This window comes from Leptonotus elevatus, chromosome 2 (assembly GCF_054856555.1).
Source record: "Leptonotus elevatus isolate MCC_2025b chromosome 2, RoL_Lele_1.0, whole genome shotgun sequence".
NCBI classification, from domain to species: Eukaryota; Metazoa; Chordata; class Actinopteri; order Syngnathiformes; family Syngnathidae; genus Leptonotus; species Leptonotus elevatus.
Genome location: NC_141240.1, coordinates 19,414,062 through 19,428,969, shown reverse-complemented (window position 1 = coordinate 19,428,969; position 14,908 = coordinate 19,414,062). Strand labels below are relative to the sequence as shown.

The window sequence follows — 14,908 nt, the reverse complement described above, 5'->3', positions numbered from 1 at the left end:
TCACATATGCACACAGTATACAATCCTGCCTCTCCATTATGGCTTAAATTTGCTGTTACAGTGGAATTAAGAATGCCAAAGTACTTAAGTTCCCTTTACCAACCGTGATGTCATACAATTTGTAACAGTTTTATTATGTACTATTTGGGATAATGCATTAAAATCTAACTGATCAATACTATATTTGCACATTAATTTCCAATTGTTTGAGGGCTAGTCATATCATAAATGTGAACCGTTCTAGTAGTACGTATGTAGTGTATGCATAGCCTGTTTTCTAGCTGGTTTATTCTTGAAGACATGTATTTGTTCAAATGGTTCCATTTTATTGGCATCCATTGAATCACTTTCATTACAGAAATAAAACTACCTAACTGGTAGACTCCGGCTTGTACAGTGTGGTTATGTTGAGCGAAATGCAGACTGCACAGCGTGAGGGCAAGAGTAGATGTGACTAAATTACAGTGACGCATACTGTTGTTCAAGTCCTTCCTGGCTTCCAGTGCCTCCATGGGCATATGTACCTTTTCACACACTCTTTTTAATTGACTACAAGTCAAGAATGTGCTTGGGAGGCTCACCATTGACTGTTTTACAAAAATAAAAAAATAGACACACGCCCTTTGGTTTAGCAAACACTGTGAAAGCTGCACATATTCCTGACATTCCAAAACCTCCTTTTGTTTTCAGACCAGTTGAAATAATGAGCTACACATAGTAAACCAAAAGCAGCCACTTCACTTTTGCTGACCTTAAATGACAGTAACCCACACCCAACGCAGAGTGGCTGTTTTGTGCCGTCTGGATACACATTTGGGACCGGGGCAATACTTGGATATAGAGGATAACTTCTATTTCTTAATCATGTGGTGATGAGCAAGTCTCAAAAATGACTATTTGTCAACCAAGCCCAACTGATTTGATCTGCCGTGATGGCACTTTCTGTGTGACCTTCACCTGAATTATTTGAAACAAAATAACTAAATTCAACTAATCAATGGTACATTCTCACCACAGTGTAGTCACAAGCTCTAATAAGGCCAATTCAGCAAACGCAATCCAGGTAACAAAAACAGCACCACAAACGCCACTCAACAACCATGAACTCGCCGGTCTTCTAACCCTGGCTTCTTCATTCACTTACATGTTAAGTCATTACAAATAAAAAAAAAATACAAAGAACAATAAAAACAAACAGGAAAGAACTAACTCCAAGCTGGTGGCGTGAAAACTAAGCGGGAAAATCCAGGCTGAGAGAGTCTCTGTACTCTTTGCAGAGTTCTGCGATTTCACAAAACCTAATGTTATTGTCCCGACCCACGATGGATCCCACGATCCCGCCCCTCTCTTGTCCTGCCGGTACCTTCTGACCTCATCAGGCCCCAGCAAGCAACACAGCCTGCAAATGTTATGCTGAGGCTGTGTGTGTGTGGGTTGGCGGGTGTGGGAGGACTCGAGGGGGAAGCTGGCCTGAGCGCCGACACTCAGTCGGTGGAGAAGAGGTCACCGGCTGAGGGGAGCGGGGCCAGGCCGCCGGTCACGTTGGGAAGGAGGGAGAGGTCGGGCAGACTCTGGATGTGGGATTTGAGCTCCTTCCTCACTTGGGTCACCCTGGCCAGCTTCTGCTTGTATTCCTGCACACAACAGCAGCATTCAGACAACTCCACTCATTTATAAATGACATATGATAATCCTCATTTTTATTCACACCAAAGAACAACAACTAAACAAATCTGCATTTCACACAATAATGGTTAGCAATGTTATTTACCCATATATTAATTTTTACAGTGCACTTTTTGTGGCATTTTGTTTAGTGGTGTACTATGAGATATATGTGCCTTGGCTCAGTAAATGTTGGTAAACAATGGTGTAGTTGATTTTGTAGTTTGCCTTGCCTCGAGCTTCTTCTCCCTCTCCATCAGCGCCTCCTTCTGGCTGCCGATGTAGTCAGTCAGCATGCGTGCCAGCTGCCTGCGGTCCTCCAGCTCTGCGGCCAGGCGGCCGTTGTATTCGGCCAGCAGAAGACACGCTTCGTCCACTGTCTTGGACAGGTTGTCTGCTGCCTCCTTGTCTACAGGGGGACGTATGGAAAGACATGCATCTCATTTCGTGATTCATTCCGTTTGTCTTTATATTGAAATTCACGCATGCCACTGTTGTGAACACAGCCCCTCGTTCTTTTGGGCTTTTTAAGCGCAATCTAAAAAAAAAACAGTTTTGTATTCATTTAGAACCTACGGAATGCAATACGCTTCCGTACTGATGCTCTGTTATTCTGAATATTTTTTTTCTGTTTCTCTGAGTAATTTGGTCCTCGTTTTTTCTGATTATTCCCCACCCCCCCTGTTTTTCTGGATATTTTTATGACCAAAAAAAATGTTTTTTAAATTGGGGGAAAAAAGTCAGAAAAACCTGGAAAAAATATTCTGGGGAAAAAATTATATAAAAAAATAATACAAAGCTCCCCCAAAAAATTATCAAGAAAACAGGAGTTTGAAATACGCTCCCATTAGAACCTACAGCGATCCCCGCTATAGTGCGGTTCACCTACTAAAGTGGTTGGGTTTTTATGTGGAACACATTTACCCGTCTGTCTTGGAATGTCAGCGTTATTTATAGGTTTTAACAGCTTTTTGTATTAATTGAAATACTATACAGTATTGAAAACTTAAATATTGATTAAAATGCAGTAACCATTATATTTTTAAACAATATTAAACATTTAAACAGTCTTGCATGATTGACCGCTAGTTACATCACGCATTTTTGAATAAATTAGTTTTTAGCCCTACAAGGGCCACCCAAGTCTCCTCCTGCACCTTCAAAGGCTTCTGACCATTCAGGAGATGACCTGTATTGCAGTTTGCAATAAAAAAGGAAAACATATTCAATTTACCAGTTATTTTTTCCAGTAGCGAGACATCTTGGACTTCCTGCGGCAATGAGGCGATTTTTTGTCGAACAGCTGCGTCGCCTGATGCAGCATTCTCCAAGTCCTGCAGCGCTTTCACCAGCTCCTCTGTCTAAATGTGATTAAATAATAGAATTGACCGTAGGAGAGGAGGAAAGAATGGCAAATAAACAAAGAACAACACAGGACAGACCCAAACAGACATAAAGCCCGTTTCCAGCGCAGGAACGTCAGGGTAAATTTACAGGGCCACATTTACAGGAACTCACGGAGACGAGCGGAGGTCCTAATAGAGTACTGTTATTGTAGAACACTTTTTTTTTTTATGAACACTAGTATAATTGCACAGGTAGGGAGGAAGGAAGGAAGGAAGGAAGGAAGGAAGGAGGGAGTCTTATAGGGTCTCTACTAGGTCACACCCTAATGTTGACTAGAAACCCTATTTCAAAATCGTACTTAACCCTTAATTTGGAGTCTTGACTAGAACCCCTATTTTGGCACCTTAACCCTTGCTTGATACAACTATTATCTCAGTATCTTTTAATGAAATGAAATAAATGCAGAGTGGAACTTGTGTAATGCTGCGTGTCATACTTTTCTGGAAAGGTTTGAGGAATGTCGCAATGCAGAAGGAGGGGATTTTGAGCAGGCACCATCAAATGACTTTAACGTGTCGAGCTCCAGCCATACCAAAGTATTTTTACACGTGAACGCCACCTTTCAAATAAATGCCTGGTACTCTTTGCAATTAAGTAAATTAAAACTAGTAAGTACGTACAATACATAATTGCGCCACTGCAACACAAGGAGCTGCATTATGGAAGACAAGTTCACAAAGCGTTCCCCCTACAGTACCAAATTACCAATAAAGGATATTTTCTCTTTAGTTTTGACAGAGAGAAGAGTTACCGTCTTACCAGTTGATTAGCAGAGGCGTCCGTGTTGCGAGGAGAAGTGATGCTTCTGTAGTCGTCATCCTCATCCTCCTCTTCTTCTTGCTGGATCTTCTGGTAGGTTCGTTTCACCGGTTTCTTTTCTTCTACTGTCAAGACCACAGGAGAGTAATTAGCCATTGCCACTGCTTAACATTCTTGTGGTGAGAAAACAACATTTAGGTAACCATATGACATCATGTGATTACCACTTCTAACCAGGATTATGAGTATAAACCCATAATCCTGGTTAGAAGTGGTTCCACCACAGTTGGGCAAAAGTCATGTGAACCACCAAATGGGCAACAGCACCAAATTTGCGAATGTCACAGTCACAATCGTGGTGTATTGTAATAATGAACATGTCAACTTTTGTAAAAATTATTATTTGACAACCTGTAGGTGGAGGGCTGTTAGAGTCTTCTATGGCCAGGGTGAGCTGCTGAATGAAGTCACCTCTGTAGAGGTTGCGCTCCTTCCAAATGTTCAGTAGTCTCTCCATGTGCTTTTTGCAGCTTTCATCGACTTCACTGCAACAGGATATCGAAATTCAGTGGAACAACAAACAGGAAAGACAAGACAAACACTCAAAGTAAACGGAACATAAGATGGTTTTCCAATATGACTAAGACATTATAGGTTTAAGCTCCACGTGTATTTGAAAGTCTTAAAATGTTCTTTCTCCAAATACACTGCAAAAGAGATCAATACAATGAAATGTAATTTACAAACTCATATACCACAATATAAAATCATTAAACTTGGATCTTTTCCTAAAAGCTACAGGCCATTACAAACACACAAAATAATTTAAAATGTCCTTTTAAATCCCAAAGCTTTATTTATCGCTACATACCTGGCAACATGAGAGCAGGCATCTATGAGGACCGTCTCAAAGTCTTTGGTGAATTCAGGTCCTTTCTTCTTGCTGTTTTGGATGACATCGTTGGCCAGATAGAGGAACGTCAGCTTCCTGCTGGTTTTAGCTGCAGCACAACAAATTAATCTTGAAACCCAAAAACAACATTGTCATATGGCACATATTTTACATAAGAAAAGTCTCACGGAACATCATATCAAAGTCATCTTACCTTCTCATTAAAAAAACATGCATCATTTGATTTAAAAAAATTGAGTAATAACAATCCTAATTAAATTCAAGACAGATTATCTTAGTTTCAGAAAGAGCACAGGAAACTGGAATAGGTTAGAGTAGCCTCGAAATGATTTATTTTCAAAATGGTACCGCCCTACTACTTATTACCCACATTGCAATTAGCAAATCAGTAATGCAAATAATCACATACATTCGAGCCTCACCTTTCTTCAGCTCTCTGTGCCACACTTTGACGATGAGGCCCGAGTGCTTTCGGTGGTGAATGATCCACAGTGACAAAGTCTGCACGCTCTGCTGCGAGCTGCTCAGCTCCAACAGCTTCTTCTCCAGGGCCGCCTCGGAAAACGACGACATGTCCGTCTGTTGGTGCGCGTCTCCTTGGGAGCAGACTCACCACGACTCCGCTATGAATTAACGGACCTTCGAGCTAGTTGGGGGAAACCCGAACTGTCATCAGAACAAAGTTGCACTTCACGCAAGATTTAAAAAAGAAAAAAAAGGAGCGTCCTTCCGCTGCTTACTTCACCAAAACACTGTTATAACGTTATATTAGTCGCAAACCTACAGGAATGCTGCGAGTAAATAACAAACGTGCAACCTTTGAATTGGCTCTCGAGAAGCAGTTTGCTCAATAGCTCAAGCGTTTGTTTACAGCCACGGCTAACGCTTAGCCAGCGACAGCTAAGTAGCTATACGCATACTACGAGCTAGCATACGCTTTAGCCTGAGTTTAAATGCCAGAACTTCAGTAATTCTGAGGAGAATACCTGTTCGGCACCACAGCGGGATTAATAAATTGGTAAATGTCAAGTTGGAGCGACTCGTAGCTTGTTTCTTGTGACTGAACTAATCAAAAAGAATTATCCAAAAAATGGCAGCCCGCACTTTCACCTCAACATGTGCGTCGCGGAGTAGTGACGTCACCAACAGCCGAACACCTCTTCGGTTTTTTCCCTCCAATATTTTTATTTTATTATTATTATCATTTTAAATTATTATTTTCTTTTAAATATCGTTACTTATTCCCATTATTTCCTACTGAATTGTTTTGTGTGAAAGTTCTTTTTTCTACTTTTACTTGTTTGTTCTACTAATAGTTTTGCTACCTGAAAAGAATACAGTATATACAAATTCTCTATTTCCTATCTTCGATAATTCTCAGATGTGTACAGTATTGAGACAAACGTTGGGCCTTACTGTGTGTCAGTTGCATCTTCTCCTAGCATTTGTGTGGGTTTTCTCCGAGTTCCTCCCACATTCCAAAAACATGTATGTGGCAGTTTTTTTTCTTCATGAGCCATTATTCTCTGCAATGCATAACATTTAACTCTATGATATCTTGAATATCGGCTTGTGTAGGCCTATACTCTCCATAAAATGTTGTCGTTCCAAATATTTGCATGTGCATTTGCATCCTTGATGTTGTGGTTGACAAAATACATAGTATTGCTGTGAAAACATAATAACTGCGGTTTGAATGCAAGTGAGAGTCAAATTTTTGCCAATTCAACAGGCGCATCTAAAAAAAATAAGCTTCAAATATCAGCCGCAATGTAAATTACAAATGCGTAAACAAAAAATGTCATTATCCAACACTGATGTTTATGCCAAGTAAATCTAGAAAAAGCTCAATCTCATGCTGATTTTATTCATCAAGCACTAAACAAAAAACAATAAATGTGCCATTTTCAAAAACAATTGGTTACGGCATTTATGCGACATGGTAAGCATGCGTCAAACAAACAAATTAGATATGCAAATGCATACTACTCACCTGCAAAAGATGCAAAAGTGACCCTCTCATCCTACAGCCTTAAATCCACAGCTGGAAAAGCAGTGCCTCATTCATTTCAGCCTTTTTAGCATTCAACGTGTGTTGGCATGTGTGTGACACTTCTATGTCTCTTCTCATGTTGCCTGGTGCTGCAGGTAGCTGATGGAAAACTGGACTACATCTCCCAGGGAGAAGGACTACATCTGCAGGGAGACTTCTCCATTGCTGGACTCTTTCCTCTCCATGACACAAATGGCCCAAGTACTGGTTTGCCTGCTCTGGGTCTATGTAATGAGTGAGTTTACTGGAACTAGATTTTTGTTTTTGTTTTTTAAATTCTTGTTTTATGACCCCGCGTTAAAAAAAAAAAACACTACCATAATTTTTTTTAATCCAATTTATTTGATTTAAATTTATAGAGGTCGTCACAACAAGCATGGCTTTCACATGATGCAAGCCATGCGATTTGCTGTAGAAGAAATCAACAACAAGACCGGCGCACACCATCTCCTGCCAGGAGTCTCACTGGGCTATCAGCTGTACGACATTTGCTCTGTTCCAGCCAGTGTGCTGGCCACCCTGGACATACTGGCCGATCAGTACCGTGGCCCTCCTGCCAACACAGAGACGGTCCTTGCCAACATGACTATGGCTGTCATTGGGCCCGACAGCAGCAGCAAAACTTTTACTCCTGCTGCTTTACTGGGGGCCTACCTCATGCCACAGGTAAGTTATATTAGCATAACTGATTTAAAAAAAAAAAAGAAGAAGAATGGAAATTGTATGTATCTGTTCCCGCAGCATTCAATTTGCGATTTAGTTTACTCGTCACCTGAGTCTGAGTGTTGATCACCTTGCTACACCCTTAAAACAGATTGGCCAAATTAACAAACAAAAAAAACAGTTACATTTGACCAATCTAGCTGTCCAACAGATCCTTTGGTTAAAACAACCACTCTAGAATGGTAGGTGTTTTATAATATATATTGGTGATTAGGCCAACCGATACAAATTGGTCATTCTGACCAAGATATTGTTTAATCTGTTTTAGAGGCTGCAAAAAAAGTACCACTGATTGTCACACCCACCTAATTGGGGCGAAATTCGTTCTCCACATTTGAGCCATCCCCTGAGGGAGCGGTGAGCAGCAGCGGGGCCGTGCTCGGGAATCATTACAACCCTTAATGCTTAGTGTCAAGCAGGAAGGCAAATGTGTCCCATTTTTATAGTCTTTGGTATATGACCCAGCCAGAGATTGAACCCACAACCTCCCAGTTTTAGGGTAGACACTCTACCACTAGGCAACAGAGCTGGTCACGCCGAGTGATCTATCTAGACACACATTTCCATTTTTAAACACTATATTATATAAAATATAGCATATATTATAATCTATTGTAATCACTTTAAATCATTAATAAATACATTTAGAATACAATAAATTGATACAATAAATATATTTTCAAGTGATCTATCTAGACTTACTTTCTAGTGTAACCAATTTCATTGGTTGTTTGGCTAACCAATAAAATTGGTATGCCGGTATCCACCCGGAATGGTCAATGTCTGACCAATCTATTGGTTAATCAAGACTGGCGTATTTCCAATAAAGCTGCTTGCATCTTCTGAATTTTGCGATAAATCAGTAAGCTGACAGCTCTGAACAGCAGGCTGCTTGTTATCAGAATTCCAATAATGTATGCATCTTCCACATCATCCATACATCCAAAGTATCGATGGGCATACTATCTTCACATGTTCCAGGAATCCAAAGTATACCCAGCCCCGAACGTGCCATCCTGACAAGCAGGTTCACCCTTTCTTGCTCTTCTTGTCCAGAAAATGTGATCAATTGTGCTGAGAGAGCAGCTAACCAATTTCATGATTTGATTTTTGGAAGAAAATGCAGCGGGGGGGCTGGAATGATCATTGAAATGTAACCCAAAAGCCTAATTTCCATCACTTTTTATGAGTAGTGTTTGTTTTTGCTTTCCCACAGATCTCTTACGAAGCATCAAACAAAAAGTTGAGCAACAAGGCACTCTACCCATCCTTTTTCCGCACAATTCCTAGCGACAAGAACCAGGTGGAGGCTATAATCCAGCTGCTGGTTCATTTCAACTGGACCTGGATCGCTCTGTTGGGCAGCGACAACGATTATGGCCTGGATGGCATGCAGAGCCTGCTCCAGCTGGCCCCTGACCACGGCATCTGCGTGGCCTACCAGGGAATCATCCCGGCCTACAGTAGTGAGACAGCTGACATGATGAGGAGCATGGTGAAGGGCATACTGAGGGCAAAGGTCAACACCATTGTGCTCTTCTCCAGCAAGTCCAAACTCAGTGGCTTCTTCCCGTTCGTTATCGAGGCCAACGTGACAGGTAAGGTGTGGATTGGCACGGAGGACTGGTCAGCGGCCACGCGCATTTCCGGGATTCCCGGGATCCACACTGTTGGAACTGTACTCGGCGTGTTCATCAAGAACGCGCGCATAAGTGGTTTTAGGACGTTTGAGAGGAGCGTCGTGGAGGCTTCGTTGCGCCACGGTGGCGGTCAGGCAGGCTCAGTGGTCACCGGCAGTGTTTGTCTGCAGAGCACCAATGTGTTCAGCCTGGCCAGGAACAACTTCACTTTGGAGAAGTATGACATCACCTCCTCCTTCAATGTATACAAGGCGGTGTATGCTGTTGCCCATGCTCTGCACCGAGCTCTTCAATGTGATTCCGGAAAGTGCCATAAAAGGAAGGTGCATCCTTGGCAGGTCAGCTCTGTAGTTTTTTCTACGGACAATCACCCTAAAAAAAAAGTAGCCCAATTATGGATCAAAAATGCAGCGATCCACTTTATGGGTCAATTTGACCCAACTTTCTGGGTTGTTTTATTCAAAATGACCCACATTTTGACCCACAAGTAAAGGATCTGACCAATATTTATGAGTTGTTTTACACTAAAAGACCAATTTCTTGACTCAAAGTTGGGTAAAAAACAAACAAAGTAGAGGATCGGTCCATTTTTGACCCACTGTTTTTAGAGTGTAGTGGACGATATAGCTCACTCATCAGTCAAATAAAAAAATGGAAATATTGAACACTAATTAGTTACATTATTGCTGCCACATAATTGTAATTTAGCAGATTAATGTCAACTGGTAGTTCTTCTGTAATACATTTTCAACAAATAATTGAGTTGGTGTCATAACACTGCAACACCAGTGCTATTCATCAGGCCATCTGTGGCATCTTAAAGATTTTCAAAAAGCAGCTACCGAGCAGGTTAATGCCATTGCCATGCATTGCATAGCGCATATCACTGCAACGAAACATAGCTCGACTTCCCCTTTAATAACATCTGGAGTCAACATCCATCTATTACATTACACAAATACATAAATACAGTAGGCTAATACCACAATCAGTGTTCACATATTTGGATGTCAACAAGCCATTTGTGGGCATTAAATGGAAATGAGTAATACAATGGATTCCGATTCCAAACACAACCAAGGTCTTTTCTTCACTAACTCTCCCTCTTTGCTCTCAGCTCCTGCCCATGCTCAAAAATACAAGATTCTCTCTGGAAAACACTTCTGTGTACTTTGATGTAAACGGAGACCCTCCCACTGGATATGATATAGTGACGTGGATTTGGAGGGGAACGGAGTGGTCCCTTCAAGTGGTGGGCTCCTTCAGCCCACATCCCCTTCAGCTTACACTTGATGAAGACGCCATAGAGTGGCAGAGCACTGGTTCGACGTCCCGATCTGTAAGATTTACAATCGGACAGTTAAAATGAATTTTTGACGTTTATAGCCGTCAATGGCAGTGAATGAATAAAAAAATAAAATAAAAAAAGATTATGAAAAACTTGGGGCGCCATGCGATTACAATTTTAAATTGGAATTAATCGCATGACTTCACTAGTTAACTCATGATTAATCATACATTTTATATCTGTTCTAAATGCTCAATAAAAAAAACTCTTGGTTTTCATATTCTTGTTAACAAAAGTGGAGAAAAATGTGAAACTAATAGAAATAGTTTAAATGAATTTTTGACGTTTATAGCCGTCAATGGCAGTCAATGAGTTAAAATAAATTTGTTAGAGTTTTCAAAATGGAATAACTCTGATCTGCATCAATTAAGAGGAGAGGCAAAACAGCCTTTCTGCCTCATTTTTCTTGTGCCCAGGTGCCCTTCTCCATCTGTTCTCCGCCCTGCCCGAAAGGCCACAAGAAGTTGATGAGAGGTCAACATGTCTGCTGCTTTGACTGCCAGGCCTGTCCTGCTGCCACCTTCCTCAACAGAAGTGGTACACATCTCTACGTCCATTTGAATGTGAATTAATTTATTTGAAAGGGACAAGATCGAGTCCGGGCTTCAGCCTTCCTGGGTGGAGTTTGCATGTTCTCCCCGTGCCTGTGTAGGTTTTCTCCAGGTACTCCGGTTTCCTCCCATATTCCAAAGGCATGCATGGCAGATTAATTGAACACTCAAAATTGTCCCTGGGTGTGTTTATGAGTGTGAATGCATTGTTTGTCTTTGTGCGATTGGCTGGCAACCAGTTCAGGGTGTAGGCTACTGCTCCAAGTCAGCTGGGATAGGCTGCAGCGCCCTCGCAACCCTTGTGAGGAATGCGCGGTTAAGAAAATGGATGGATGGATGAAAAGGGACAATGCACATGAATCAACATTCTACATCGTAAATATGCCCGAGTTAGCTATAAATTAAGCTAATTTTCATCCCTTAGTCAGCCTAAAATGAGAAGCATTAAGATCACACATCAATTTACAAATATATACAATAATATTCTACAAATTTCCTGTACAAGTGATAGTGCTCACAAATCTGTCTCATTTCAATGATTTCAATTTGGCCCGACTTCAGCGACTGTTTTGAGTTTTTAGACATTAGTATTTGTCTCTGTTGTGCATGTTCTGAGAGCTTATGAAAATATACAACATCTCCAATTTAAGTTCAACGAGGAGAGCATTCCACAATTTAGCTGCCTGATAGCAGAAGCTAGACAGTCCAAAAGTTGTTCGAAACATTGGGAGTTTACAGTCCACACTTAGTGGTTGGTCTACAGAGATGGGAAGTAACAAAGTACAAATACTTAGTTACTTTACTTGAGTGGTTGTTTTCAGTACTTTATACTTTTCTGAGTATTTATTTTTTAGACTACTTTTTACTTTTATCCGTTACATTTTAACATGAGTAGCTGTACTTTTTACTTGATACATGTTCAAAACAAGGTTGTTATTTTTGTTTTTAAATGCATGAAAACGATTAAAATACTCGAAGAAAACGTAGCATCAATATCTCCTGGCTCCGCCAACCATATAAAGCTACATATGAAGTTACACATGCAAGGTCCCCTACATCACAGCTTGTGATTGGCTCTATGACACGCGATCACATGACATGCAATTGGCTAGATTAGAACAACCCGTAAATATGAGGGCAATGTGCGCCGCCACAACAGAGGATAATTTGAATTTGATAGCAAGTCAGAGAGTCAATTGGCCGATTATCCCCATTTTTGCTCCATTAGCTAAAATCTTTCAAATTGATGTAGGAGGAAACATACGGTAATTTAAAAAAAAAAATGTTTTACTCGTCAAGTACATTTCAGAGCCTGTACTTTTGTATTTGTACTTGAGTATTTATTTGAGTAAGTACTTTTACTTTTACGAAAGTTGTTTTTTACACAAGTAATTGTATTTTTACTCAAGTAGAGAATGTCAGTACCATCTCTGTTGGTTTAAAAGAGCTCTGACGCCACACCATGAGACCAGATAACAGTGGTGACATAAATGTTTAAACCTTAAAAAGTCAATTTCACAGTACTAAAATTCACTAAATTCTCAAAGGTAAAAAGCTTTTTTAATTATGTCAAAAAAAAAATTGATTTTGATTTGACATCCTTGGACTTTTGATCCATCCATTAGTTATTAAGAAATACACTTTTTGTGTGTGAAAAGTTACACATGACAAAGGGGAACCACATACAGCAGGCCTAAACACAAGACTTACTAATACTGTTATTTTTAGATCCGCCAGTAGGTAGCGCTAAACACTAATACAATGATCAACAACAACCTACCCGATTGGGCAAACTTCTTGTGCTTAACCCCAACTAGAATGAATGTGGTTTAAGCTCTAAGCCTGAAGAAATGTCTCTCATTTTGGTTAAAGATGATTTTGAATATATTTTGGCTAACAAAAGAATTATGTGTGTTGTGCCCTGGCCAGAAGACTTTATATCCAACTGGTATTGTTTATCAAGGGGAAGTGGTAGAGTTCTATATGACCCTGCTAAAATGGTCTGATAGCTCCAGATGGACAATGGTCTGGGTTCTGGGTATATCTGAGATGTTGAATCCCATATCAAACCGCATAATAGATTCTCCCTGCTGTAGAGGGGGGTGGACAGGACAGGACAGGAATCCTCCCTGATGTTAAATCTGATGTTCCCAGAATCCAATCAGTGTCATCCCTGTCCACGCGATCAGTGGGCTCCTGCTAGCAGCGAGCAGTGTCAGTCCCGCAGGGTTCTGCTTCTGGCTTGGGACGCCCCCCTCGCCGTGGCGCTGCTCTTCTTCCTGGCCTGCTGCCTCCTTCTGACCTCCAGCTCAACAGCCATCCTCCTGCTCCACTTCCGCACTCCCGTGGCCAAGTCAGCCGGGGGACGCACTTGCCTGCTGATGCTGGCCGGCCTGACCGCCGCCGCCTTGAGCTCTCTGTGCCATTTTGGGCCCCCGTCCCGCGTGTCCTGCATCCTCAAGCAGCCGCTGTTCACCGTCAGCTTCAGCGTGTGCCTGGCCTGCATCGCCGTGCGCTCCCTGCAGGTGGTCTGCATTTTCAAGCTGGCATCCAAATTGCCTCCGGCCTATGACAAGTGGGCCAAAAAACAAGGGCCCGAGGTGACTATTTTGATCGTATCCGCCATCGCTTTGCTCATTTCCGTGACCCGCGTGGCCCTCGAACCACCTGAGCCGTCCCAGGATGTGGACTTCTACAAGGACGGGATGGTCCTGGAGTGCAGCAACACCTTGTCATTCGGCGCAGGTGTAGAGCTGGCGTACATGTCTCTCCTCAGCGGGGTCTGCTTCTCCTTCAGCTACATGGGCAAAGACCTGCCGGCCAACTACAACGAGGCCAAGTGCGTCACCTTCAGCCTCATGGTCTACCTCGTCTCCTGGATCAGCTTCTTCACCGTCTACCTCGTCAGCAGAGACCCCTTCACCATGGCGGCGCACGTCTTTGCCATACTCTTCAGCGTTCTGGCTGTCTTGGGGGGCTACTTCCTGCCCAAAATGTACATCATCGTATTGAGGCCGCAAATGAACACTACCGCTCATTTCCAGAACTGCATTCAGATGTACACCATGAGCAAACAGTGACTGGGAAATGGTATTTATCTCAAAAATATCGCGGGGATGTGACCCGGGATGGTGCGAGTACTGGTATCGGTCCAATACCCGGCCTTCGAGGTATTGGTACTTGCGACAGCTGATACCAGCATTTGCCACCCTCTTGTGGACATTTTACAATCAGGAACTAGAAATTATAAGAATAGAAAACTGCCATCAATATTTATCTTTCTTTAAAATGATCTATCATGGTTTTTTTTGGTGGAAATTGTATGCATCATAAGTACGATTGGTATCGTAATGGGTAACTACTCAAGGGTTGAGCACTCGTACTGGCATCAGTCTGCAAAAAAATGGTGTTGAACATCCCTAGATGTAGCAATGTACAAATACTTTGTGACTGTACACTGCAAAAAACAACATTGTTTTTAGCCTAAAACAGTCATTTAAGTTGTAAGAAGTTGAAATTATGAATGGTTGATTGTTATTTATGGCAACAATGTGAGTTGGCACAACAGAGCAAGTGAATTGTACGCTCCAAATTAGTTTGCTGAGTTGTTTTTAATTATACAGTACTGTATCGTCATATTAGGTTGTGTAATGTTATTGTTTTTTTTTAAGAGAAACATTTAAAATATTAAATTTAATTGCCCAATTGAAAACTTTATCGAAGTTTGTTGCTTAGAAATTCTTTTCTTTTTTTTTCTTTTTTTTTTACAGTGGTTAAGTAGATTTGTGTACCTGGTAGATATGGAACCGTTTTTACCATATTATTTGCTTCACTTCAATTGCCATTTTT

The 14,908-nt window shown here is 41.4% G+C and overlaps 2 protein-coding genes across 5 annotated transcripts; one reads left to right on the top strand and one right to left on the bottom strand.

Moving 5' to 3' along the window:
• Nucleotides 1–305: 305 nt before the first annotated feature.
• rprd1b (regulation of nuclear pre-mRNA domain containing 1B) lies at nt 306–6,756 on the bottom strand. Of its 4 annotated transcripts, none has more exons than XM_086066964.1 (8): nt 6,738–6,756; nt 5,167–5,390; nt 4,703–4,832; nt 4,243–4,376; nt 3,832–3,956; nt 2,900–3,026; nt 1,899–2,074; nt 306–1,634 (listed from the first exon to the last, which is right to left on the bottom strand). In XM_086066964.1, the coding sequence occupies exons 2-8, from the start codon at nt 5,315–5,317 to the stop codon at nt 1,485–1,487; spliced, it is 993 nt and encodes a 330-aa protein (XP_085923090.1). In that variant the 5' UTR covers nt 5,318–5,390; nt 6,738–6,756; the 3' UTR covers nt 306–1,484. The 4 variants fall into 4 exon arrangements, with proteins under 4 accessions (XP_085923090.1, XP_085923089.1, XP_085923088.1 ...); XM_086066963.1 differs by lacking the exon at nt 6,738–6,756 and adding an exon at nt 5,731–5,877; XM_086066962.1 differs by lacking the exon at nt 6,738–6,756 and having other exon boundaries at nt 5,167–5,877.
• Nucleotides 6,757–6,831: 75 nt separating this feature from the next.
• tas1r1 (taste receptor, type 1, member 1) lies at nt 6,832–14,264 on the top strand. Its single transcript, XM_086066954.1, has 6 exons — nt 6,832–7,032; nt 7,157–7,463; nt 8,737–9,498; nt 10,278–10,499; nt 10,925–11,045; nt 13,214–14,264. Exons 1-6 carry the CDS (start codon nt 6,845–6,847, stop codon nt 14,137–14,139), a joined length of 2,526 nt encoding a protein of 841 aa, XP_085923080.1. The 5' UTR covers nt 6,832–6,844; the 3' UTR covers nt 14,140–14,264.
• The last annotated feature ends 644 nt before the right edge of the window (nt 14,265–14,908 follow it).

Excerpts from the sequence above, each read along its gene's own strand:
- rprd1b (XM_086066964.1), bottom strand. The coding sequence starts at position 5,317 with ATGTCGTCGTTTTCCGAGGCGGCCCTGGAGAAGAAGCTGTTGGAGCTG. Across the intron at positions 4,377-4,702 it reads GCCTGCTCTCATGTTGCCAG|TGAAGTCGATGAAAGCTGCA; the intron begins GTATGTAGCGAT and ends ATCCTGTTGCAG. Across the intron at positions 3,027-3,831 it reads ACGCCTCTGCTAATCAACTG|ACAGAGGAGCTGGTGAAAGC; the intron begins GTAAGACGGTAA and ends AATCACATTTAG.
- tas1r1 (XM_086066954.1), top strand. The coding sequence starts at position 6,845 with ATGTGTGTGACACTTCTATGTCTCTTCTCATGTTGCCTGGTGCTGCAG. Across the intron at positions 9,499-10,277 it reads GGAAGGTGCATCCTTGGCAG|CTCCTGCCCATGCTCAAAAA; the intron begins GTCAGCTCTGTA and ends CTTTGCTCTCAG. Across the intron at positions 11,046-13,213 it reads CACCTTCCTCAACAGAAGTG|AATCCAATCAGTGTCATCCC; the intron begins GTACACATCTCT and ends TGATGTTCCCAG.